Source organism: Alligator sinensis, unplaced genomic scaffold (genome assembly GCF_000455745.1).
Source record: "Alligator sinensis unplaced genomic scaffold, ASM45574v1 scaffold347_1, whole genome shotgun sequence".
Classification (NCBI taxonomy): Eukaryota; Metazoa; Chordata; order Crocodylia; family Alligatoridae; genus Alligator; species Alligator sinensis.
In genome coordinates, this window is record NW_005841922.1 from 2591959 (window position 1) to 2617572 (window position 25614).

Here is a 25614-nt window from a genome sequence, read left to right on the forward strand (position 1 = left end):
GGGCCAAGGGCTCTGTGATGACCCCTGCCAGCTCCCTCAACACCCTTGGGTGGAGGGCATCTGGACCTGCAGATTTAAAAATGTTTAGCCCTTCCAGAAGATCCCTAACTACATCTGCACTGACTGAAGGCCAACAACTTAGAAGTTGAAGTTGCAGGTGTTTTTGGCACTGTGCTCACAAACACTGCTGACTCCTGAGTTAGAGGGATCCTTAAATAGCATATTATTCTAATATTATAAAAACCTCAATCTGAGAAACATCCAGTCAAAGTGCAAAGAAGCGTTGGGACAGGTGGCAACACGCTGCCATGATGGCAGGGACACAGGGATGGAGCAGGGGGGTGAGGCCAGTGCAGCCCTGCTCCCTGGAGGTGTTGGCAACGGACTAGATGGAGCAGCACTGGCATCGCCCCCCCTGCCCTGCTCTGAGGGGGGTGGGGGGGGAGGAGTGGGGTCAGATGCTGTGGGGGGGGTGAGCCTGCTGGCCTTGGCCTGCCCCTCCCCCCTTCCATTGTCACCACCTGTGGTGGGCAGTTGACTATTATTTTGATATTGTTTGTTTTATACATTTTTAGGAAGAGACTTGAATATATTCATTGTCTTTCTAGATAACATAGCATTGAGTTTCTTGACATCCTCCTGGCCTAAAAATTAATTTGTGAGAAGAAAAAGGAATTTTATGATTCGGTAATAGAATCTAAGCTGTTACAGTAAATTGAAACTTTTCTTTATTGGTTGTATTGGTTATTCCCAGTATCTTGCCTTTTTCACAGTCCGTTATTTTTTTGAGGTTCAAGCATGTATTATATTTTTGTTTAATATAGGGCTTATAACTAGGCCATAAATAGTAATTCAGTGTGACACCTGTGGAAATGCACTTTGATCTGGACTGTTGTACTGTGTGGCAATTTAAGGTGAAGTTGCTCCAAGCTGAACTAATGAGTCAAGATTAGGGGTGGGCAAAATACAGCCCGCAGGTCGGATCCGGTCCGTGAGGCCATTCTATCTGGCCTGCGGGGCCCCTAAAAAAATGTAGAAAATCAATATTTCTCTGCCCTTGGTTCCTGTCAAAAATAACAGGAACCAAGGGCAGTAGGACCCAGGGGAAGCTTGGTGGGCTCTAACAACAGCAGGGCCTGCCCGGCCCCACCTCCCCCAACCGGGGTTTCTCAGAGCACATGGCTGCCCCGGGGGTGTGGGAAGCTCAGGTAAGTGGGGGCGGGGGACCCCGGGCAAGGAAGCGGGGGGAGCGGCCCCTCCCCACTCCATGCCCGGTGCCCTGCACTGCAGCTAGTTGCAGCCCGTGTGGGGCTGCCTGTGCCTGCTTCAGACAGCCCCATGCGGGCTGCAAACGCCTGCAGCCTGGGGCACTGGGCATGGGGTCGGGGAGGGGCCGCTTACGCTCAGCTTTTCCCTGGGCTCCTTCCCTGCATGGAGAAAAACGGCCCCTCGCCTGCCCCATGGCCAGCGCCCTGTGCTGCAGGTGCTCGCAGCCTGCGTGGGGCTGTCCGGAGCAGGCACCCCCCGGCTCAGCACCAGCTTGTAACCCAGTCCCACTGCTCCAGACAGCCCTGCACGGACCCCTGCCAGCCTGTGCCCTGCTCTGGGCCCCACTGGTGCTGACATTGATCCCAGGACGGTGACCAGGGGGTGGGGCACCTGTCAGGGGACGGGGCTGCCCATGCGGCCCTCGACAGCCTGCCAGAACTGAGTAAGCAGCCCTCCGCCCAAAATAATTGCCCGCCCCGGTCAAGATAATGTCTCCACCTTGTGTGGCTGCATCTGCAACTTCAGCTAAGATCAGCACTCTCTTGAAGAAACCTGTTGTAACTCTAACCCTGAAGCTGCTGTACAAACACTTTAGAAACTTCCACCCTCAATGTATAGCTTAATAACAATATCTACTAAGTGAGAGTGGAGACCATTATGGAGGATTTAAGTGGCTTTAAGGATCATATGTCAAATCAGTGGCAGAATGGTGAGAGGAACCCATGTCAATCCAATGTCATAACCATTAGTCAACAAAGAGCTGTGGAATTTCATGAGACTTACATTTCATCTGCACCCAAATACTGCCGTACTTTCACTACGCGTATGATAGTCCGTAGTAGCTTGGGTGCAGTTATTCAAATAAAATGGCTGACAGTAACATGGTTAACTCTGAAGTCACATATTTGATGAAGTGAACTGTTCGTGATAACTTATGCATTTCTGATTCAGTTAGTCTATAAGGTACAACTCTATCCTGCTTCCTGCCTGACTTTTATAGCTGCTCTGGTCACAACCATTTATCCTTTGTGTGGGATTTAAAAAAAAAACTTTTCAAAAGTAACACTGGAGATCAAAAGTTATACATTAAAAGGGGTTCTTGATGTTCTTTGTCCTGTGAAATCTACCTTTATTTTGTCAGGCTTCTACTAGTAAATATGGACTAAAATTAATTTGAAAACTTATGAAAGCATTAATTAAAATAGTGACAGTTGTAAGCTAGGGTATTGAATATGGGGAAGCAATTAACTATGTATATCCATAAATTAAGCAGGTTTGCCATTTCTTTTGTGTTTAACCCCCCATTGTTTCACCACTTTCATCTATTGTACCATCTGTTGCTTTTTGCTGATTACTTACACACTCACATAATCATACTACCGTTTCTCTTGATTTAGCTCCCATATTTTTAAAGAACCTTATCAGCATTTTCACTCTTTAATCTGTTATGTCCTGTCAGGTTATATTAGAGCAAATCTAGAACTATTTAGGCTACACTAAAGCTTTCTGATAGACAGTGTGATTTGGAGGACTGGGCTAGATCAGGAACATTTTGGTTCTAATTTCTGCTCTTATGGTTTTTTGCCATACAACTCTTTGTTGTCATATCATTACTTGCAGAAGAAGAAAGTGTTTATTTTTGTCATAGGAGAATTGTGACGCTTTAGCTTTTGTCCAAATCATTATACAAGCCACCATAGCTATAGAACAAAATGGAGTAAACTAATTTTCTATTTCTGGGCCATTTTTGAAGAAACTTGAAGTTAATAAGGGTCATACTCCAGGTTCTCATTTAGCACACTCAGAATATCAAACTCTGTGTCCTAACCTAAATAGTACACTCTTCCACCAATATTGAAAAATTTAGCGGAGGGTGTGGAGGAGCTACCTATCTTGTTGCTTTTATTTTCAGAATGTGGTTACATTGCTCCTCCAGTTGATCAGTTAAACCAGTGTTTCACAAACTTTTCCAGCCCAAGGCACACATACTTTAATAAAAATGTTCCATGGCAAACCTGTTATGGCATTCCCCATCCTCATACCTACTGTAGCTCATTGCTGTGGCAAAATTCTGCAGCACAGCTGTTCATTTCTGATGGCGCACTTTTGTGCTGTGGCACACTGGTTGGAAAACACTGAGTTAAACCTTCAAATAGCTTATGAATAGCTTATGATCTCTTCCAGTGTCAAACTTTGTAGTATTAATGGAAGCAGTTGCTGCCCTACTAGGGCTTATTATAGTATACATTTCTAATGTACAACTGCCCTGAGAATGATGGTGAAGAAGATGAAAAAGTTAAACTTCACATGCAAGGTACATCAAGACTTCCAAACTTCATGCCACCTCTAGAATCCAGTGCATTAGCCTGCTTCCCAAACCTTTAATAAATTAAGTTGCTTATCAAGCAACTGTGTAACCTGAGACTTAACTGGAACTTCTTCAGTCTTGTTCTTGTTTCCTGCCAGATTTAACACTAATTAAAATTGCTGCTGATTGTTTCATAATACTTGCACACCAGCTTACCTTAAGATTCACTTCAAGCATTAGCTTCTTATGAGGCTATTTGTCACCTTACCAATAGGAACACTTTGAAATGAAACTTTTTAGAGTGCATGCCCTGCGTTCAGGCACTCCTCATTTTTGTCTGGAATCCCTTACATGTTTTGGATACTTTAATTAAATTGATTAGGCACTGGTATTTCAGTTGTCCCTGAATAGTTTCAGTTTCTTATTTCCACTCCTCATATTCCCATTATTCTTATGCTGGCTATAAATACATTTTTGCATTGATTTTTGCTATTGGTCTTGTCTAGTTCCTCTATAGCAAAACTTCAGACCTTGTATACAAGAGATTTGAGTCTATAAGAAATGATATTTGAACTGAAGTAATTTTAATGGCTCTGTCCAGTGCAGTTAATTCTGCAGTATCAGTCAGTTGTTTGCCAAGGCTCTGGAATCTGCTCTCCCTGGAATCTGGTACTCATTTGTTTTTATTCTGATTTGACATCCAGTGCTTTAACTGAATTGCATTAGGATTTAGTCAGGAGCCAAGCATCAAACAGTCTTTGTCAGATATATTGGGACTAGTAGCTTTTCTTCACTCCCAACCAAATCCAGTTGAAAAATGAGTGACTTAAATTATTTCTGTATATCTAATGTGTGTAAATGTTGTTTGATTTCTGGTAGCATATACTCACATTTAGAGTTGGAGGAGATAATAGTTCTGCTGCTGTCTTGATTTCAAAAAATGGTATGCGGGGAGGGGGAGGGAAATTGAATGGATTTCTTTCCTGCTAGCACTTTCCACCTGTGACAGACAGGATTGCATAAGAAGGTAGGACTTTTTTTCGCAAGTTGGAGATTATTGTTACTAGATAGGTACACAGCTTATTCTCAGACAGTTATTTCAGCTGGAAGATGGTACTAAATTTTTTAAAAGTTTTAAGTCTTTCGTCCATTTATGTGGTCATCCTTTATTAATCTTGATGAACTTCATTGTGAAAACAGTTAATCCAGTCATTCTTCTTATATCTAAAATAAGCTGCACTTATGTGCAGTGTTGCATGTCAAAGTATCTAGTGCTGCTAAGGAAAACTATCTAGTGCTGCTAAGAAATTCCTGTTCTATGTAAATTATCTAAAATTTTGTTCTGATGATTTGTTTTATTTGTAGATTGGCAAAATGAGGTATGTGAGCGTTCGTGACTTTAAAGGGAAAGTCCTAATTGATATTAGGGAATACTGGATGGATCAAGAAGGTGAAATGAAACCTGGTAGAAAAGGTAACCTTTTGTTTTCTGTCACTGGCTATATAGGATTAAGTATAAATATACAATATATGACTTATTGGGGAAATGGGAAAGCATCTTAAAGAATTTTGTATAATTGTAAGTATCAATCATATTTTGTAACTGAAAGAAGCCTGCATGTGTGTTAGTTCCTAATGTAGAGTTTTAACTTGTCTTTATTACATTTTTTTCTTGCCTGAGCAAATGTTTCAAAATGTAACTAGAAGACCTTAATATTTGATACAGCTCTAACTACACCCTTCCCCCTTTGTTTTTGCTCCCAAGTCTTTGGTTCCTTTAGAAAGAGGATGTGGTTCCAAGTTTGAGAATAGGGGCATGAAACCATACAACTCAAAAATAATTAATTTAGTTCACTTTTGGTTTGAACAGCTTGAACTTATGATTTACTTGAAAGGTTGCACTTCAATATTTACACTGAAAAAAGTACGTTGTAGTGGATTAAAGTTGGGTACCAGGTGTTTATAGCTTCCATCAAAATGAGATTCAAGGAATAAAATAGTAGCTTTTGTCTTACCTGTTTTAGAAACTACAGTGCTATAGAAGCTTTATAGCCTAGAATATTGAGTGGCTTTTGGTTTTTACTAAAGTTGTAGTGGTTACGAATATGGCTTCTTATTTGGTTAATATAATGGTTACCTGTGAATGGATGCACTGTGATCTTTGGCTTCAAGAGCCGCATGTTACTACTGCATGAGAATTTATCAGCTGCATGATGATCAATTACCAGTTTTGGAACTGGACAGGATACTTTTGAAAACACTGAAATGGAAACAGTTTTTTTTAGACAAATTTTGCAGAAAACTGTTCAATTTTTACAATGTTATACGCATAAGCTAAAATGCTAGACATTTTTTGGGGAAACCTACAATGTCTCCGAACTTTAAAAAGTCCCTTATGGGAATATTTTTAAAGAGATTGCTATACCATTTAATACCATTAATAAAGGATCGCATGCTGCAATAAGCATAATAGAAATTCAGGGCTTGTTAGTGAGGATGAAACTATGTTTTGAAAAGTGTGGTACTGATGCTAAGGTTGATATTGAAGATACTGTTTCTCTGTAATTAGAGTATTCTGGACCTTTGGTGAGTAGTGTTAGTGTTTTCATTACATTTTAGAACAAAATTAATAAACAAACAAAAAAACTATTGTTGATTGGTTAATTGAGATGAGTCTGTTCAAATATTTTTAAGTTAGAAGTTTGCTCTTTAAGACCCAGTTCAGTACCTATTGAAATTTAAGGAAAGATTCCCATTGACCCCAGTGAACATTGGATTATGGCCTGAGAATGTCCCCCTGTTCCCATCTCTTCCCAGCAGTATATTTTCATAATGTAAATGGAGGCAGTCAAATATCCATATTGTTTTCATAACATTTTTGACAAATCATACTGTGAAGTTTGAACTTTGTCCACAGTCAAAATGTCTGGTTCAAGTGAGTAAAGCACTAACCACAAGCAAGTGGATCTGCTATACAGATGGTATAGTGATATATATGAACAGATGTTTATACTTTGACTTTTTTGGTTTCTCATGTCAGCATTTTATGTGAACTAAATTTTCTTGAAATTGTCAGTTTTTTGCAGTTAAAACTGTTTGATCTGTGTTGAATTGTATGAGTGCAAATGAGCTGTTATAACTTTTTAAAGGGAAGCATTCACTTTGGAATATCTGTTGACCAGAAGAAACCATTTGAGTTGGAACTAAAAATGAGTTGATCTCTAAATGTAGTTAAGGTGACGATGGAAGTTTTGGAACCCAGTAATCCAATTTGTTTTATGGTGGTACTGCAATTCATATTTGGAAAGCAGTATAATTAACACCTCTCAGTTGTTCCTCTTGGATACTTAGTATTGACACCATTACTGAATTATTGCTTGCAGCCCTTGTCCCCTGTGAAGAGAGAGTTAAGATGATATTGCAGGAGTGGCATTGATTTCCAGTTTGTTTTTCCCGGTTTTCAGAGGCTTAGGTTTAACCGCTCTATACCCTTGTGAAAAGGTTATGAGACAGCATTTGGGCAACATTATCTATTGATTGAATAATGTTTTAGGGATTTAATTTTAGATATTAAGTTGGATATTAAGGCTGGATATTAAGTTTGCATAGTTCCTTGTGGACAAAACCCTAAATGAAGCTGAAGGTTGATAGGAAGAGCAGTGTCTATAGAGATGAAGAAATCCATATAAATGACCCAAGATGGGTTGGGATTGTGTAGTTGGCAAACACTTGGCAGACCAGGCTCCTTCATTAATTAGTCAGTATTTGATAGAAATAATGATAAAACTCCAATATGAACATGTGTACCATCATGCTATTGTGGCAAACATTTTCTAAAGCAGTAATAAAGTAAGTGTAAATTTTCATGTAACATTTATTTGATGCATCTTTTAGATACAGCCTTTGCTATCCAAGGTACCCAGGGAAATATTGCTGAAATTATAAACTACTTTTGCATTAACAACACTATATAGAAGTAAAATATGTTCCTGTACTCCAGTGTGTATATAATATAATTGTGTTCCCTGATTAAACATTTAACTAAACTGATTGCAGTTTATATGGGATATTGTGGCAAAAATAAAGGGTACCTGAAAGTCAAGATAAATGTAGATGGGTTAACAATCTAGCAATGGCTTATTGTTGATGCTGTTGAAAGAAAGAAGAAAGAAAATTTGGAAGAAAATCAGGAAACACTTTGTGGGTTGGGGGGGAGTTCGGATTGTTTTTACCACAAAAAAACCAAAACACAAACAGGTATGTAAATCATTTACATCTGATTTTTCTTTCTTGCATGCTCAATCTGGAATTGCCAAGATTGATGTTTAAGTACAAGTCAGGTGGATACAGTTTTGCCAGAGGAAACTGTTAACAGCTTCTCAGTCATGTCTGCTGAAGTATGATTTTAGAGTTGAAAGAGAAAAAATCTTAAGTGTTTGCTCTGAAATCAGTGAAATAAACTCTTATGAACTGATGAAAACTGTTGGCCAATTGCATAGATGCAAATTAAGTGGCAATGATTCTTTTCTTGCAGTAGAGCTTGCTCAGCAGGTGTTGAAAGGGTGTTTTCTAAATCTAGACTAGTTTCGATCTAATTAGAGAGACAGGCAGAGTGGAGGGGAAGGAAGTAGAATATCTATTTTGTCTCTAAGTCGATGAATTAAAACAGGTGGCAGATGAAGATGCTGCATTCTAGAAAATTTCTTAGTTCAGTTTGTCTTATTTGGTCATCGTACTACAGAAGCTTTTAGAAAATATTTTCTGCTCAAACCTTGTTGCAGCTCTCAAAGTAGGCTACAGCAAAGTTTTCTGAAGAATATAATTTTGATTTAAAACTAAATTATGTTTGTACAACTCATTTGTTCATGAGCAGCACTTTGTGTCAGATATTTTTTGGCTTTAAACAAGCTGGTGAGATTATCCTATTTTCTGTATTTATTTCATTGTTTGAGACTTCAAACGTGAATAGAAGCCCACAAACTCTCAATCAGTAAAATAAATGAAATAAAATGTATATATGAATGTATTAAGTATGTGTGCATTTATATATAAGGGTATGTATGATTAGTAAATTCAGTCTACCCAGTTTGAGGATATAAGCTGAATTAAAATACTTGATGCCATGATAAGACTTATGCTAACTGTTGAAAGTGGCTGTGATTTCATTTGCAAAATTTTATATTAAGTCTTAATATGTTGTTTAAGATTCTTAAAAAATGGAAACAGCTGTCTCTGAACACTTGATAAACCAACATCATAGTATGCTTGAATTAACTGGTGTCAAGAACAGAAAGCACTTCCTTTCCTTCCCCCCACTCCAAATTAAACTTTTTTGATCTTTAAAGTGCAATAAAATTGGTCCATGGGAAAGTGTAGTTAAATGTCATGCTTGTCTGGTGGGTGGAGTAGGATATGGTAATAAGTCTGTAATGACACTGTCCACCCCACAGTATTTGTGATGCTGCTTTAAAAAACTCTGCATAATGAATGTACATGTGGGTAAGATCAATTTTTAGCTTATAGAAGCCTGAAAGAAGCAGCTTGGGCCTCTCCGGCTCTTCCAGAGCTGGAATGCTTATAGTTATAGTTTCTCTTCCTCTGATTATCCTTACACTTCTCGAAGGTTTTCTGTAAAGGGGCTGTATTCATTTTGTATTTTCTTCTGAAGCCAAACAGCATTCAGAAGCAGATTAACCTCTAATTTAACTTGAAGTTAAATGTAGATTTTATGGTGAACAACTGCTTTAGCTGTACTGAGTGTAATGCCAATCTTAGTTATGAAAATACTGATGATATAGTAAGGTGGTTAAATCTGCACAGACTCTTGAATCTTAATTTTCCTGTTGCACTAAGGATTTTTTTTTTAAATGCATTTCAGGTATTTCTTTAAATCCAGAACAGTGGAACCAGCTGAAGGAACAGATTTCTGATATTGATGATGCAGTAAGAAAACTGTAAAGAAAGAGCCATACAGAAACCTTTATTGTTTTAGTTGTTTTTAGCAGTCTTTTTACATTGGCTTTTGTTTTCTAAAATATTTGTTTTCCAAGCTATTGTATATTTGGATTGCAAAACAGTTTGTAAGATGAATACTTTTTTTATGTGCATTAAAAGTGTATTCTGAGTGAGGCTATTTGTGTATACTTTATTGAAAAGAAATGTGTTGCTTTCACCTCTTGGTGTAAAATAAAAACAAATCAAGTGATACCATGTAAAACTTGGCTCTTTGTGGCCTTTTTAATTGAAAATGCTGTATAAGGCCAACTAACAGTTTTTAGTATCCTTTCATTTTACTTTCAGTTCATTTTAACAGTATGAACGAGCTTTATGAACAGACCTTTAAAATGTTTTCTTTATAATTTTTACTTTGTCCTTCATCCTCTCACCCCCAAAAAGTTATGATTTATTTGAATTAAGGTTCTCAATGGAAACATTGACTAGTTAAAGTACAATTTAAATACTGTATTTGATAATTGTCCACATTATGTATTTGGATGTAAATATACCCAGTATATAGACTTTCTGCATTACTTGCATGAAGTATTGCACTACATGCATATACAATTTCTGTACAGTAACACTTGAATACCAGCTACATTATTTCTCCCATTTTTATAGCTTGCTTGACGTACTATATTTAGCCTTTATTTGTGGACATGAGGTGTTAGTATGGTATATATGTAATCTTAAGTAATACCTCAGAATAGGTATTTACCTCAGAATAGGTTTTAATGAGATTGTATTAAAAAAAAAATCACTTTTTTGTGGGGAGGGGGGGCGGGGGGAACAAACTAGTTACCTTGCTTATTTCACCCTTTTAAGTTTTGCATTACACTAAAATAATTCTAGAACGTACACTGTTTGCCTAGGTGCTAGTTACTCTACAAGAATGCTTTATATGAATTTTTTAAAGGATTGTACTCATGTTTAACAATCCTGTTTGAGCACATTTTATTAAAGCTGAATTGTAATACATTTTAGTCAACTGGATTAAAAATGCTCCAGCCAGGGTTATGTGTAGGGTTAAAACAGTTTTGCCCTGTCCATATTACCTAGTTAAATCAAAGTTGGTTTGATTGCATTTGCATGGCTAACCCATGCACAGTATTAATATTTTGCAAAGGATGTAGTGCTTGCAATGACACGGTAGAACACAAGTGAACCTTAGCAAACTTAATTTGGCTATCAGTAGGCTGATCTGAAATAGGTCAGGTGAGTGAGACTTCTCAATAGGAGGCAAACTAGTGTAGATAGAACTGAAGGGACTTTTGACCGTTAAATGAACATGGAAAGAAGGGAAAGCACATAAGAATATCTTAGAGGAGTATGGTAATATAATGGACATTCCTAGTCATATTAAAGACCATAAAAATGAGGTGGAAGATCAAAGTATAACAGTGCACTGAAGAAACTTACACTGGTGGTATCCTGGATTTCTTTAGCCGCCTCCAAATCCTGTAATCTAAGGAAGAAGATAAAGCAACTTCTTGAAACCTGTAATTTTCAGGACTGTATATCACTGAATGTACAACTACTGATTCTGCTGTAACTTTGTCTTTTAATATAATATTCATTTATCTGTATTTTTCAACTTGTCTACATAAACTTTCTGCTATTTGCTTAACTTTGCAATAGTTAATATGTTGTGATATACTTCTCTGAGTCATGAGGAATCATGTTGCAAACATGCACAGAGGCTCTGTTCTGCTAGATACTAAGCAAACTGTTCCTGCCATGAAGAATGTTATAATCCAATGCCACCAATTCATGAAGGAAAAAGATTATAATCAAATTTACACACTGTTTATATTTACATATACGATGTCTAGTATCTACATCTACTACTTAACCTCACTGGCATTGAGTTGTTTCAGATGCAACTAATAAAGGTGATTTGGTTCTTTATCGTTTCAGAGAGGAAGTTTGGAGTTTTAAAAATTCTGTTTCATGGTGGGAAAAGGGTCAACAGGCCTATTTTGGGGCAGCAATATTGTCTTTGAGCTGCGTTGTCCTCCAAATGTGGCTTTTAATGATCTCTGAACCAAATGGAATAATTAAATAACATGTCCTGAAATTCCACAGATAAGAATTTTTGTGCAGTTTTATTGTCCTTGTTAAGGCAGCTGATCCTAGCTGTAGATTATTACTTTTATTTATTTATTTTTTGGCCCACCTAGAGTATTTTACAGCCTATGCAAAATCTAACTAGAAACATTAAACAATTTCACATTCAAACGTAACCTCAGATTTCACTTTCTTTACCTTGGAACTGTTTTAGCTGGCTGTTTCGTTGTGTATATAGGTGCAATAATGGACACAGCGTATCTCAAATGATGACTACAGTAAGTTCTTGCATGGTTGTTACAGGTCAGGGCACAATAATACTTCACTGGAAGAGTTATCCATGGAAGCAAATATTTCTAACTGTCGAATATTAGCTCCTCTCTTAGTTTATTCCTGTGAATTTTTAGCAGGCTTTTATTTCACTGAGCTGTTCATCTAATATTACTTATGCCTCAGTAAAATTGGTATTGTTCTCTTTGAATAGCTTCTTCCAGTTTTGTTTTACTTAAATTCCTGCATTACAAATAATTGCTTAATCTGCCAGACATTTTTCCACATTGTTTTTTGTAATGGTATATTTTATATCTGGGTCTTCCTTCTCCAATATGTTGATGGAATACAATGCTTCTCCAAAACAAAAAACCTTTGCCAACCAGTGAATTTCATGACTGAACTCAACAAAGTAGGATTTTTGCCATGCGAGGAAATAAGAGCTGTTGAATGGCTGAAGTGGTGGGTACATCTTTTAGATTATGTAAATTGGCACTGATTAAGTAATTAAGCTTGAAATATGTGATGCAAAATATTGGTGAGTATCAATTATTAACATCTTTGCATTATGTTTCAACATAGGTATTTAATCAGTGTCATTATAGGTATTGTCCACTGTTTTTTGAAAAATACTATAAAGGGGGATTTCTCATCTGAAAAAGAAGATTCACTTGCAAGTGATATAAAGTAGGCGTTAATAAGCATATATATGAAATGAAAATGCTCCAGGGATTAAAAAAAGCTACATTGTATTGCCCTCTTAGCTAAAACAGGCAAATTTTACAACAAGGGATATTCAAATGTCTAAAATATATTAGTTATCCAAATTTGATTATCAATAATTATAGTAATTGCAATGTGCTTTATGAATATAAATCCATTACTAGCAGGTTTGCAAAGTACATCATAGAGATTGTGTTGCCAAAGTACAGTAAGCGTGCTAAATGAATACCTCTCATGTACAGTACTGTCCTTCAGTACAGACCTCAGTTTTCATTTTTATTAACATTAAACCATAATCAAGCTGATTTCTGCTGTTAAAAAGATGTCCCAATAGACTTTCTCTGTAATATGTAAACAAAAATTGTACAAAAAGTTAAATGTAATTTTGGTAACTACAATGTAACATTGTTAACCATGCAGAAAGTTTGAATGTTTTGTTTTGGTGGCAGCTACTGGGAGATGTCACTGGGAACATGAACCTTACAACTGTAATTATCTTAAATGTTCAAATAAAAAATTAAAATGTGAAGTGTGATACCAGTTTCAAGACCTGAAAATTGTAACTTTTAATAGCAAGTTAACATTTATGTCTAAAAAGTCATCTGTGTTTTGATTTAAACCACTATGAATGCTGCAGATAAGCTAAAACAATAAGATATGAACTGCAGGCTTGGGCAAACGCATCCCTTTATTGTTGGCTTATGTTTGGAAAGTTTTCTTTGCAGCCATAAGGGTTAATTTCCACCCCCAATAGTGAAATAGGTGTTGACGTAGATCATGAATATATGCACGAAATGCCTTACAAACACTTTAATGCAGGTTGTCGGTAGGTTTTGAAAAATACACTCCTGTTTGCTAAGTAGAAAATCCTCCCTATGCTTGGTATTTGTAGACTCTAATCTTGCTATTTTTTTAAGTGTGAAATTTATGTTGCTTTCCTTGTGACCTTTCTTCCTTTTACGCACCTTCAAAATTGTTTCTTTTTGGTCATATGCTGTTTCAGTGCAGGCCTCCTTTATAGAGACTTCTATTTTTCATATATTTGCTGAAGGAATGGTTCTTTTGGTTACTTTGCTTTTTTGAATGAGGAAGGATTGCGCTGGAGGAAAGAAATCTGGCTGATGTTTTCTGTTGAATAGGATCAAGATTTGAAAGAACAAAGATGCAATTTTTGATGACATGTCCATTTGCCTAAGCAGAAGAATGACAGGACTGTTTTTACAGGTTCACACTGCCACCTTCCTGCTCAATAGCTGAAAAACAGTCTGTATATCCTGCTATGGGTCTTGTGGCTTTCAGGTAAAGGAGACTAGTTTTGCAGACAACACTTTCTGCTCTAAATTTCACTATTTTCTTTTTCACTTATGATGTCCTTTATTAAAGGAGTTGGGGGGAGGAGGGGAAGTGTGAGCCATTCTCGGGACTATGTTTTCATGTTATGTCTGTACTCGGGTCACAGATGTATCCTTTGGTAGGGGTTGGCAACCTACAGCACACAGGCTGGCTCCAGTCTGCAGATGTATTGGATCTGGCCTGGGGATATGGGGTATTGGTTGGGGTAGGGTAGTGGGGGGTTGGCTGCTGATACTCTGTATGGTATTGTGGAGACAAATGGTGGGTTCTAATGCCTGCCAGTCTCTCACTGGGTGCATCATTCCCACTTGCTGCCAGAAAAGGTTGCCTACCCTTGTCCTTGTGGGATATGCATAGGCTTAGAAGACTGCGGTCTCTGGAGGTTGAGCCCTTCCTTGTGTGTGTAAGGGGGAGTTCACTGGACATGGTTGAACCAGACAAAGGTAGAGTCTTCATCTTTGATTTGTGCTAATGCTTATGGCCTTTCTGTTAATGTTTCTTCTCTCTGTATGAGAAATTGGTGTTCTCATCTGGAATTAGAAGTATGAGGAATCACCATCTGTCTTAAACCCCATTGCAATCCATAAGGTCAGTTGAGAACAACCTCTTACAAATACCATCAGCACACTAAGTTCACTTGGTGAAAGTATATAGGAGGTCATTCTCAGTAGTTGCTTCTCAGCTCTGGAACTTCCCTTCCTCTTGAGGCTGGGCAGAGCCTGAGCCTGGACATCTTTTGGATGTCCTGCAAGACATTAAGAAGTACCATAGTAGGTCAGAGTAATGGTCCATCTAGCCCAGCATCCGGTCTCTGGTGTCAAAAGTGGATGCTAGTGGGAAAGCACTGAACTGGAAGTATCTAGAGTGCTCTATCTACTGTCCATTACCCCCCTGGCATCTACCATTATGGATTTAGAGTTGCTAGAGGAAATATCTTAAGACCTTCTGTTCAACAGATATTAATCTATCAACCATGACCTTTCTGTTTAGCAACAAAAGCTAAGATAAGACATTGTTTAATGGATTTCAGCTTTATTTTGTTTTATTTTGCTACTTGGTTCTATTTATGCTGGCTGCCATTTTAAGTTTTGTTTTTCTTACTCTAAGCTGCCCTGAGCCTTTGTTGGGAAGGACAGTGTGAAAACTTGCATAAAAAGTAAAACTATGCTACATTATCTGAATTAGAGAGAGACTAGTGTGTAGTAAATGTAAGCCTAATTTGGAGTTCAAGTGCCACTAGTAACTTTTCTAGAAATGAGCACTTACCTGCTAATGTAGCCCTCAAGTCTTTAGCCACAATGCTGTTTCATTGTCATTTGTCTTGCTGCCTTGACCATATAACCATTCTTTTTATATCCCTTCACTCACTCTTACCTTCCATATCAATTTGAAACTTTTGATTCCCATTTTATGCTCCTTGCAACTCTTTCTTCATCAGTCAGTCCATACCTTTCTCCCTGTAGCTCTTTTGGCATTCTCTTGTTCATCTTTGCACTTTCTTGCATGTTGCCCCCAGTATAAGTGTCCATTTCTTCATCACTTTTTGTTCTTATTGTCATTTTTTTATCTCCATGGGACAAGGTGCTATGTCTAAAGTATACAGTAACAAGCAAGAAAATGGTCCCAATACTAATCTGGAGTTTGGGTGCCAATGCAAAAAGTATTTATAGTTCCAAAATAGGACAATTTTATGGCAATATTTTTATGGTTGTGAAATACTAAAAAACAAACAACCCCCCCCACCCCCAAAAAAACCTGTGCACATTAAAAAAAAAATGGGTGCAGGTGCTACTTGTGGCAAAATCTGGCTTGGCAGTGATGTGTGTATTTCTCAGAAGAGAGGATTCTCCCAATCACTTACTGTTCATAATGAAATGCTAAACCAATGTCATTCACTTCAGCAAAAAAGCAACTTTGAAAAGGTATTGGTGATGTAGAGAGAGTCATTCTTACTGTTCGTAATCCCATTGAAACCAGTGTGCCTGTGAATTAATGCATTATTCCCTTGAAGTAATGGTTAACAAACCCTTTGGCTGTAAACTCACAGAGGAAGCGTGAATATCCTAATTTTTTTTTATTTCTCTGCATTCAGAATAGTGTCTTTCATTTCATCTCATCTACTTCACAGCTTGTGCATCAGGATTATAGAAATCTCTGAAAGGTGTATGTAGTCTAGCTATAAATACCAGGGGAAATGTTGGGAAGAGACTTCCTAAATTTTTTTAACCAGGGGTGGGCAATTATTTGGGCTGGAGGGCCATTTAAGGAGTTTTGGTGAGCTGTTGCAGGCCAGTCAGCACCCTGTGTCCCCTGCCAGGTAAGCACCTCTCCAACAGCTCACCAAAAACTCCCTAAGTGGCTTGCCTGGGCAGCTGGGATGGGGCCACAGGTGGGTGGGGAGTGGCATCTGTGAGCAGGATGGGCAGGTGGGGCCAAGGCTGGGATTACGGGGCTGTGACAGAGCCATGATCCACACCCCACACCACTAGAACAGACACCGGTTCTGCAGCCGGTGGTGTGCAGGAGCGGATCACAGTTGTGCCCTGGGCCCTGTGTGATAGCACAGGGCTGCAATCCTGGGCACTCTGTGCAGACTATCTGGGACCCATGTGGTCAGAGCCTACAGGCAAATGGACAGGATGGTGCTGTGGGTGGGTGGGAAGCTGGGGTTGGGATCTTGCAAGGGTGACAGCACAGGGCCGGGGGCCTGTACATGCCCCTGCCGGTGGAACCGGCACCTGTTGCAGGGATGTGCGGGTAGCAGATCACGGCTCTGCCCTGAGCCCGAGCCCTGGTCGCTTCCTGTCTGTCCTGCTCCTGGATGCTGCTGCCCCCACCAAACCACAGCTGTATTTTGCCCAGTCCTGGGGTACACTGTTTCAGTGAGAAAGTACTGAAGATGACAAAATATTTTCTATCACTAGAGGGCACTATTTCAAACTTAAGCAGTTCACTTACATGTGCAACCATATATTAAAAAAGTTAGTTTTCATCTTTGTAGCAGCCTTTTTTTTTTTTTTTTGTATCTGAAGAATTACCAGTTTACTTTTGCGTTCTGTAAAGATACCAGTTGGTCCAACCTTTTTTTGTATGTCATTTTTTCCAGATCTGTAATCACTTTTGTTCCTGCCTAGATGAATTGCTCCAGGCTCCCCAAGTGTTAAAAACCAACATATGCAGTCAAGAAATGTGTAACTTTCTGTTGGATAAGCTGCTGTTGGATAAATGTTGTTTCAGGACTCTTGTATTTCAGTCAGTGCCGAAGTGATTTTTATATGCATGTACATGTGTAGACATATATAATGCCTAGCACTTGAGGTAGAAGTTACTATGTGGGGTGTGTGTGTGTGTGGTTTCTTTAATAAACCAAGTCTTTTTTCCATCAAAAAACCTTTCAGATGCAAGGCAAAATTGCACTATTTTTTAATGAAACCTGACACTGAATAAAGAAGGATTACAAATTAAATTATCCAACTTGAAGGATGTTTCTCTTTTCTGAACTGAAAGAAAATAGTTTTGGATTAAAAAAGGGGGGACGGAGTTGATAAAATATTTAAATTGCTGAATCTTTTGATAAGTTTTTTCAATAGAAATCTGATCACTTCTGAAAGATGAGCTGTTTTTTCTGGATATACTTCAGTTAATTACTTATTGTTGCCATGTGATTGGCATTTCTCTCGGATAATAACCATTAAACATCATTTCTCCATACATTATTACTCTACATCAGAATCTTATTTTGTGGTGGGGGAAAGGGTTTAGAAGGAGGTCATGCAAAAAAAGTAATTTTAAAAAACCTAATGTAAAAAGATGAGAAATCAAAAGACAATCTAAGTTTTGTAATGATGACAAAATCTGAGAATCCTTACCCAGTAGTTGAGTGCAGGATGCAAATAAGTGCTGTAACTGCTAAATGTCTTTATGACTAAGACAGAATTAAACTGGAGTCTCTCTGTGTTTGCTTGGATTTACTTTATTCTAAACAGTAAGTGTCTAGCATGAACACTTATTATATGTGACGTGAAGTAAAACTCTCCATGTATACAGCTCATGGCAACACTGCATCACTGAATTGGAATGCTGGATGTGTCAGCTATGATTTTTAGGGTCTAAAGATGCTTCTAAGCCTCATTATCACTTTATATACTTTGGCTGGGCTTTGGAGCTCCTTATTGGCTAAGGGTAAGTCAGAAAGATGGAATATTTAATGAAGAAAATAGCAAATTGTTCAGTAAGCACTCAAAAAAACAAGGGACACACAAAGTATGTGATGGATCATTTGGCAAGCATGTGTTGGATTATTTAAGTTAACTGATTTCAGGCCACAGTTGATTGTGAAGTGCTGGCTGCTGAAAGTGTGGAGCCTGAATTGTTTACAGCATTGAAAAACTAAGCTTCTGGCAGGGAGGAGTCCAGTGAATTTTCCTAACAAAAGGGTGAGTCCTCAAAAATCAGTTTCTTGATTACCTAAGCCAACAGCATCAAAACTGATGCTGTTCAGGTGTCTTATTTAATATTGCTGCACAACAGCACTGTAAAATACATAGCTCTACAAAATATAAACATATGCACATGCATGTTTAAAATATAGATGTGAATTTAAATTTTGGTTTCACTGAAATCATTTTCACAATCATTGATGTCAGTGGGTCCAGGATTGGACCAATTGTTTTTATATTTACAGGACCTGAAACAGCTAGCAGCTTAACAACGGTATCTTTGTCAGTTAATACTGTCTTACTGTGTTAGTGTTATGACTGGGACTATTAGAGAGTGTTTGCTTTCTAGTCTCAGGAGAAATGATCAAGTAGCAATTTCATTTGATGTGTCAAATGTACCAGGTGCTGCAGAGATAACATTTTGTGAAATAAGTTTATGACTTGTGTCTAACTGTTGTAAAGTCATGTTAGGATGCACAACAAAACAATGCTTATAATTCAAGGAATTTGAAGATGTAGACAGAGATTTATGCAATCAGAAAAAATTATTGCAGTGTTTGTGGTTGACACCAAAGCAGTGATAGGAAAGAGTAGTGGTCTGGTCACACACACACACACACACAAGGTGCATTAATGCCCTGTGGCTTTACCATTTCATAAATCACCAAGCATTTATTTCTATGGAAACACCTGAAAACTTGAGACAAGCCCTTCATTATATTGTAAAAGAAAGGAATGGTAGAAAGGACACCCAGTGACTTCTTTACTTGTGCACTGTTCTCTGATCATGTGGTTTCTGTTTATCAGCGACTACCCTCCTGACACTAAAATGCCATAGCTGTTATGTAGTATAATGATAACTCAGCTCTTTGAACTGAAAATGGTACAAGTTATTCTAAATGATCAGAAGTCTTCCTTTGATGCCTTCTATAATTTATCTTCTGTGGTATCCTAAGTGGACCTTACTGATAATTCTGGATACCTCAACAAACTGAACCTTCTCTTCTTTGGGGAATATGGTTGTGTTCAAGTGAGTTGGCAGCATCCATGACAGTGCATGGAATTAGTCTTCCACAAAGATCAATTTAGTAATTCCCTCATGTTTCAGACTTTTTGAAGGGAACAGAGTCTGGTCAAGAATCAAAAGGGATCTTTAGATGTGGGTGCAAGGCTTGTTTTCCAGAAGGAAAGTGGTGGACCACTGACCCCTTTGTTCAATGTACTGTTGATTTGGTGGCACTGAGTAGACTGCTGCAAGAGAAACTTGACTGATCTTTCATGTGACAAGACTTTGAACTGAGTTTCTTTAGCTTGAAACTCACCAAATTTTGGCTGCTCCAAAGAAAGTGCCACTCAGCTTGATTAGTGGAAACCTTCCCATTTCCGAGTCATTTTCAGACCTCCTGTAGTCAGATTTTTGACCTATTTAGATGCTAGAAATGAAATATGATATACAACTGGCTTAGGACTGTTCAGTCTTGTGTCAAGCATATTCTCTTCACATCACACACTCCTTCAGCAAACTGGGTCATAATTTTTGTGCCTTTTAATCAAGTTTCAGTTTTGAAATTTCACAAGCATGCTTGAGGTTAAAAAAAAAATATGCATAGGATAAGGCTCGAGGGCTTGAAGGGAGGTAGTAACAAAATATTTTTTTAGTACAGAGGAGGACGACTAGTTTCATAAATTTTGAAAATCCTAGACTAGAATATAATCTTTTCTTTTCCAGCAGAATGTCCATTACCCATAAAGGATGTATGAAAACAGTGTTAAGGGTAGAAAGCCATTAGAAAGACATGAATCATAATATTTAGGAATAATATTTTGTGTCAAGTTTTGTTTTTCAAAAGTTCTAGGTACCACAGCCACAGACTAACAAAAAGTTTCTCTTTACTCATAATCACAGGTTTCTTCCCATCTTTGTTTTTTTTAATAAGGAAAACTGTGGGGAGAAGTGGACACGCCGGAGGGCAGGGAACAACTACAGGCAGACCTGGACAGGTTGGACATATGGGCAGAAAGCAACAGAATGCAATTCAACAAGGAGAAATGCGAAGTGCTGCACCTAGGGAGGAAAAATGTCCAGCACACCTACTGCCTAGGAAATGACCTGCTCGGTAGCACGGAAGCGGAAAGGGATCTCGGAGTCCTAGTGGACTCCAAGGTGAACGTGAGTCGTCAGTGTGACGAAGCCATCGGCAAAGCTACCTGCACTTTCTCATACATCAGCAGATGCATGACAAACAGATCCAAGGAGGTGATACTTCCCCTCTATCGGGCGGTGGTCAGACCGCAGTTGGAGTACTGCGTGCAATTCTGGGCGCCACAATTCAAGAGGGATGCGGATAACCTGGAGAGGGTCCAGAGAAGGGCCACTCGTATGGTTAGGGGCTTGCAGGCCAAGCCCTATGAGGAGAGACTAGGGCACCTGGACCTCTTCAGCCTCCTCAAGAGAAGGTTGAGAGGCGACCTTGTGGTTGCCTATAAATTCATCATGGGGACACAGAAAGGAATCGGTGAGGTCCTACTCACCAAGGCGCCCCTGGGGGTTACAAGAAATAATGGCAATAATCTAGCGCAGATTTAGACTGGACATTAGGAAGAACTTCTTCACAGTTAGAGTGGCCAACATCTGGAATGGGCTCCCAAGGTGGAGGTGGTGCTCTCCCCTACCTTGGGGGTCTTTAAGAGGAGGTTAGATAAGCATCTAGCTGGGGTTGTCTGAACCCAGCCCTCTTTCCTGCCTATGCAGAAGGTCGGGCTTGATGATCTGTTGAGGTCCCTTCCGACCCTAACATCTATGAATCTATTATATCTGCCTGGTATGTATTTTGAAAGGAAGGATGGTTTTCTGATTAAGGCACCAGCTTGGAAATCAGATGATCTGTGATCAGTTACCAGATCTGCCACAGGAATTTCTGTATGCCTTTGGGGAAGTAGTGATCTTCATATGTTTTAGTTATCTGTCTAAAATGGGAATGATACGTTCTTTTTCTTATTCTGTCTTTTTTCCTTAAATTGCAAACTCTAGGTCATGGACCATCTCTCCTGTCATTAATATAAAGCAAGCTAATGATTGATAATAGTCTCTGTAATAGGTTTCAGAAATACCAATTTGTAAGTAACTGGCCTTACCACTAGATGTCAGCATTATGTTAACAATTTTCAACTAAAGGGCTCCTGAGGCATTTGTTCTTAGAAATGATCATCTGATATGAAATAGAGATTTTAACAATGGAAGGATTGAGAAATTTATTGCATTTCTGGGCTAAGATATTTCAGGTAAAGAATAGATTTTTTGCTGAATCATCATTTAGAGTAATAAATACTATTCTTAAGCAACACACCGCTCCATAACTCAACTATATTAGACTTGATTGTAATACATCATCCATGTTAATGATTTTTTGGTTTTTTTTGTAAACCAGTGCTGTTATCAGCAAACTAGGGGAAATTGAGATAATCAGTCACATTCCAGTCCTCATGAAGTTTTTCTGTCACCAATTAAAATGGCTAGAAACAAAGTAGTACTTAATAATGAAATTAGGGCTCATGGTAGAGGTGATATCCTTTATTAGATCCAACAAGATTTTTGCAAAAAAAATTATTTAATTGCAACTTTTCAGGCACAAACACCCTACATCAGGCATCAGAGAAAAGATTGTAAAAGCTCTCTTGGGTAGAAATGAAAGTTCATATTTCATAGGATTTCACAAAGGAGTCAATAGATGGAAAGTTCCTCTGGGCAGGTAGTTCTTAGCTGGTAAGGAGTCTCCCAGCTCTCTTGTAAGGCTCTGTTACAATGCAAATTACCTTGAACCAAGGCAAGAGCAGTATCTCAAGTTTCAGGTGGTCACAGTTGCTTCCTGCTTGGGAAATGATGAAGATTGCATTTAAAAAATCAGTTAACTTGATGCTTTCCATGTGTCAGGTATCCAGGTTGTAGCCATATTGGTATAGAGGCAAAAGCCATCAGGGCTCAAGGTAGAGGTTATATCTTTTATTAGACCAACAAGATTTTTGCAAAAAAAAAATTTAATTGCAAGCTTTCGGGCACAAACACCCTTCAGGCGTCGGAGAAAAGACTGTAAACGTTCTCCTGGGTAGATTGTTGGTCTAATAAAAGATATCACAATTTTTCTCTAATGCCTGATGAAGGGTGTTTGTGCCCAAAAGCTTAAAATTAAATAATTTTTTTTGCAAAAATTTTGTTGGTCTAATAAAAGATATCACCTCTACCATGAGCCCCGATTGCTTTTTCCTCTAGACCAATTTGGCTACAACCTGGCTACCTGACCTTAACCTTCTTGAAACACTGCTCTGGTCCACATCTCTGACCCTTTTGTTTTTCGGATCTGCACTCACTCCTCTATTTTTGCCTTGTCAGTAATGCCAGGTTTGCTTTTCTTCTGTCACTTCCCTTTGTGCATTTTCATGCTATCACTTATGCATGGAATGCTCTGCCTATTCTCATTCATGAGCCTGACTCTTCACATTCAAATCTCTACCAAAGACTCATTTTTTTCTGCAATGCTAACCAAAAGTGGCTTAAAAAAACATTGAACATTAAACTGCCCTTTGCACTTCCCATTTTATTGCATCTTTTATGGACCCTGCAGTTGGATTGGCAGGCCTTTACAACTACATGGAGACCCATCGTCTCCAGAATGGCTTTGAGTGGGTGTAAGATTTGGCTTGGGCAAATCTAACTGTAGAATTGAGGCTGTGATTGTAATTTCTCTGAGGCAAAGGCTGCCTTGTACAGAGGTGAATACAATATCTGAGGCCAACGAATTAAATGGCAATAGCTGATATGAGGTGCTGCTTGATTTCCATGTTAAAACAGCTTCTAGTGTAGAGGTGGACAAAATACAGGCCACGGGCTGGATACGGCTCACCAGGCCATTCTATACAGCCTGTGGGGCCCCTCCAAAAATAATTATTACCAGCCTATGGCTGCCCCTCTGAAAGCCGGCGGGAGGTGGGCTTTCAGAGGTTGCGTGCCATGGGATTGGGCAGGCTCTGTGCCTCCACCTCTGTGGAGCTGCAGGCACTCCTGCTGTGAGCCCCACGTGGAGGCACAGAGTGACTGGACAGCTGGTGGATAGGGAGGGGAGCTCCCAACTGCAGTGTTGGGAGCCCCATGTGGAGTAGGAGCCACATGCCATCAGGTGCCATCAGGCTGTTTCTGTGCCAGCATGGGGCTTCTGGCACTGCAGCCAGAAGCAAGTACTGCCAGGCCAGGACAGGCTGGCTCTGTGCTTCGCTCCCAGCACTGCAGGTGGGAGCCGCACTCCATTGGGTCAGGCCAGGTTGGCTCCATGCCTCCACGTGTGGCTCCCTGCTGGAGTGCTGGAAGCCCCACATGGAGGCATGGAGCCACCCTGGTCTAATGCCATGTGTCTCCCATCTGCACTGCCAGGAGCCCGTGCGCTGGCCTGGAGCCAGCCTGGTCTGGCTCGAAATTGTGCCCCAGGGGGCCAGGATGGGCTGGCTCCGTGCTGCCCTGTGCAGCTCCCAGGACTCAGCCGGAGCAGTGCGCTGCCAGGGGGCTCTGCCTGCTGCAGGCCATGAGCACCCTTAGGGCTCGCCTGCTGCTGCCAGTGGGAGTGGCTGTGTGCCATGGTGGGGTGGGGGCTTATAGCAGGGACACCCACACCCACATCCTGCCAGAGATCCCCCCCACCAAATACACACATTCCATAAATCCCACAACCACACCCCCCACACAATATACAAGACTAAGACTTTATTTTGAGCTATTATGCAATCATCTCTTCATGCACTATGCAAACCCTTGGAAATCAGGACAAAAATATTTTTTAAAAATAAAATTAAAATATGATATAGTAGATGTTTGATTTTTAGTATATGATTTGTACTTTTCTGGTTCCAAGATGGCAAAACCTCCTCCCAAAAGGACTACCACTGGGGGCAAGAGGAGGGACTTTTGGTGGCAAAGGTCAGGGGTTAGGGATGGGACTTCTGATCCCAAGATAGTGATCAAGGGGCAGGGCACCTGTTAAAGGGTGTGGCTACCCTTGCGGCCCTCGGCAGCTCACCAAAAGTTAAGTGGCCCTGTAGCTGAAATAATTGCCCACCCCTGCTCTAGTGTCTTGTTAGGGCTACATGTTCTTCCTTTTCTTCTCTTTCTGATATGTTAATATGGTTTCTGTCTTGCATAATTATTATTCAGTTTCTTATTTAAAATGGTTTATAACTATTTGCTTTATGTACACAGTACCATTTACCTCCACAAGCCACATCTTTTGCTGAGCTCATCCTTTACCTATAAATGTAATTCATTTTAAGATAATTAGCCTTCAGCTTTAGGAAGGAAGGAAAAGTTGGCCACCACAGATTGTGAATCCCTGTCTCTCAAATGTATTTTAGAAATGAAAATTACATTGTTTTTTCACTTACGATTGAATTCTATATTCCCTCAAGCCCTCTTATGTTTGCAAAATTGTTTGGTAGGATCCAGTAAATACCAGAAAACATACTTTATTTTGAGTTGGGAATTTCATATTCTCCTGTCTATTACTAGACCAAAATATTTTATTTCCCACATGTTTTGACTACATTACAGTGGCACTGTTCATGTCGCTATAGTTAAGGTTGTGTCAGCATTCTCATTATAAACTCTGCTTTTTCCAGAGGTTATAACTTGGACATAACAATTTGCTTTCAGTCAGAAACTTGGTCTCAGCCCAGAAGCAATTACAAAAAAAAATAATAATACAGATTTTCTATAAAATTGATTTTGCCATTTTGGAGGTGGGGGTGGGGGAGAGGAAGGATTTAAAATTCAGACTGTTGAACACTGAAAATTGGCAACTGTGCCAGAAAGAGTATATGAATTGGATACTTTTAATTGGGTATAAGAAAATCTAGAATTTGACAATCTGAATCCTTTAAAACTTTAAAATTTCCAATACTGAAATGTATTTAGAATCTTTCTAAGTGTAATTGTCTCAGCAAAGAAGAAGAGAGAGAGGGAAAAATAGATCTGAATTTATCAGGTCGAGGCATTCTGTGCATTTACTGTTGCTTATTTCTTACTTCCTAAAGTAAGTTTGGAGTAGTACAAAATGGAAAAAATATGCGCTGTTCCTGCCCCAAGGAGCTTGCAAATGAATTAAGTCTTTATAACTTTTTCAAGGGTTCTTAAAGTTTTGAAAACCCCTA

The 25614-nt window shown here is 39.1% G+C and overlaps 1 protein-coding gene across 1 annotated transcript in view; it reads left to right on the forward strand.

Annotated features, from left to right (window-relative positions):
• Nucleotides 1–10331, forward strand: part of SUB1 (SUB1 homolog, transcriptional regulator) — a 19039-nt gene extending 8708 nt beyond the window's left edge. The window contains exons 4-5 of the mRNA XM_006019105.3: nucleotides 4943–5051; nucleotides 9456–10331. Of these exons, the coding sequence (XP_006019167.1) occupies nucleotides 4943–5051; nucleotides 9456–9535 (189 nt within the window). The 3' untranslated portion in view covers nucleotides 9536–10331. The remainder of the gene's footprint in view (nucleotides 1–4942; nucleotides 5052–9455) is intronic.
• Nucleotides 10332–25614: the final 15283 nt, after the last annotated feature.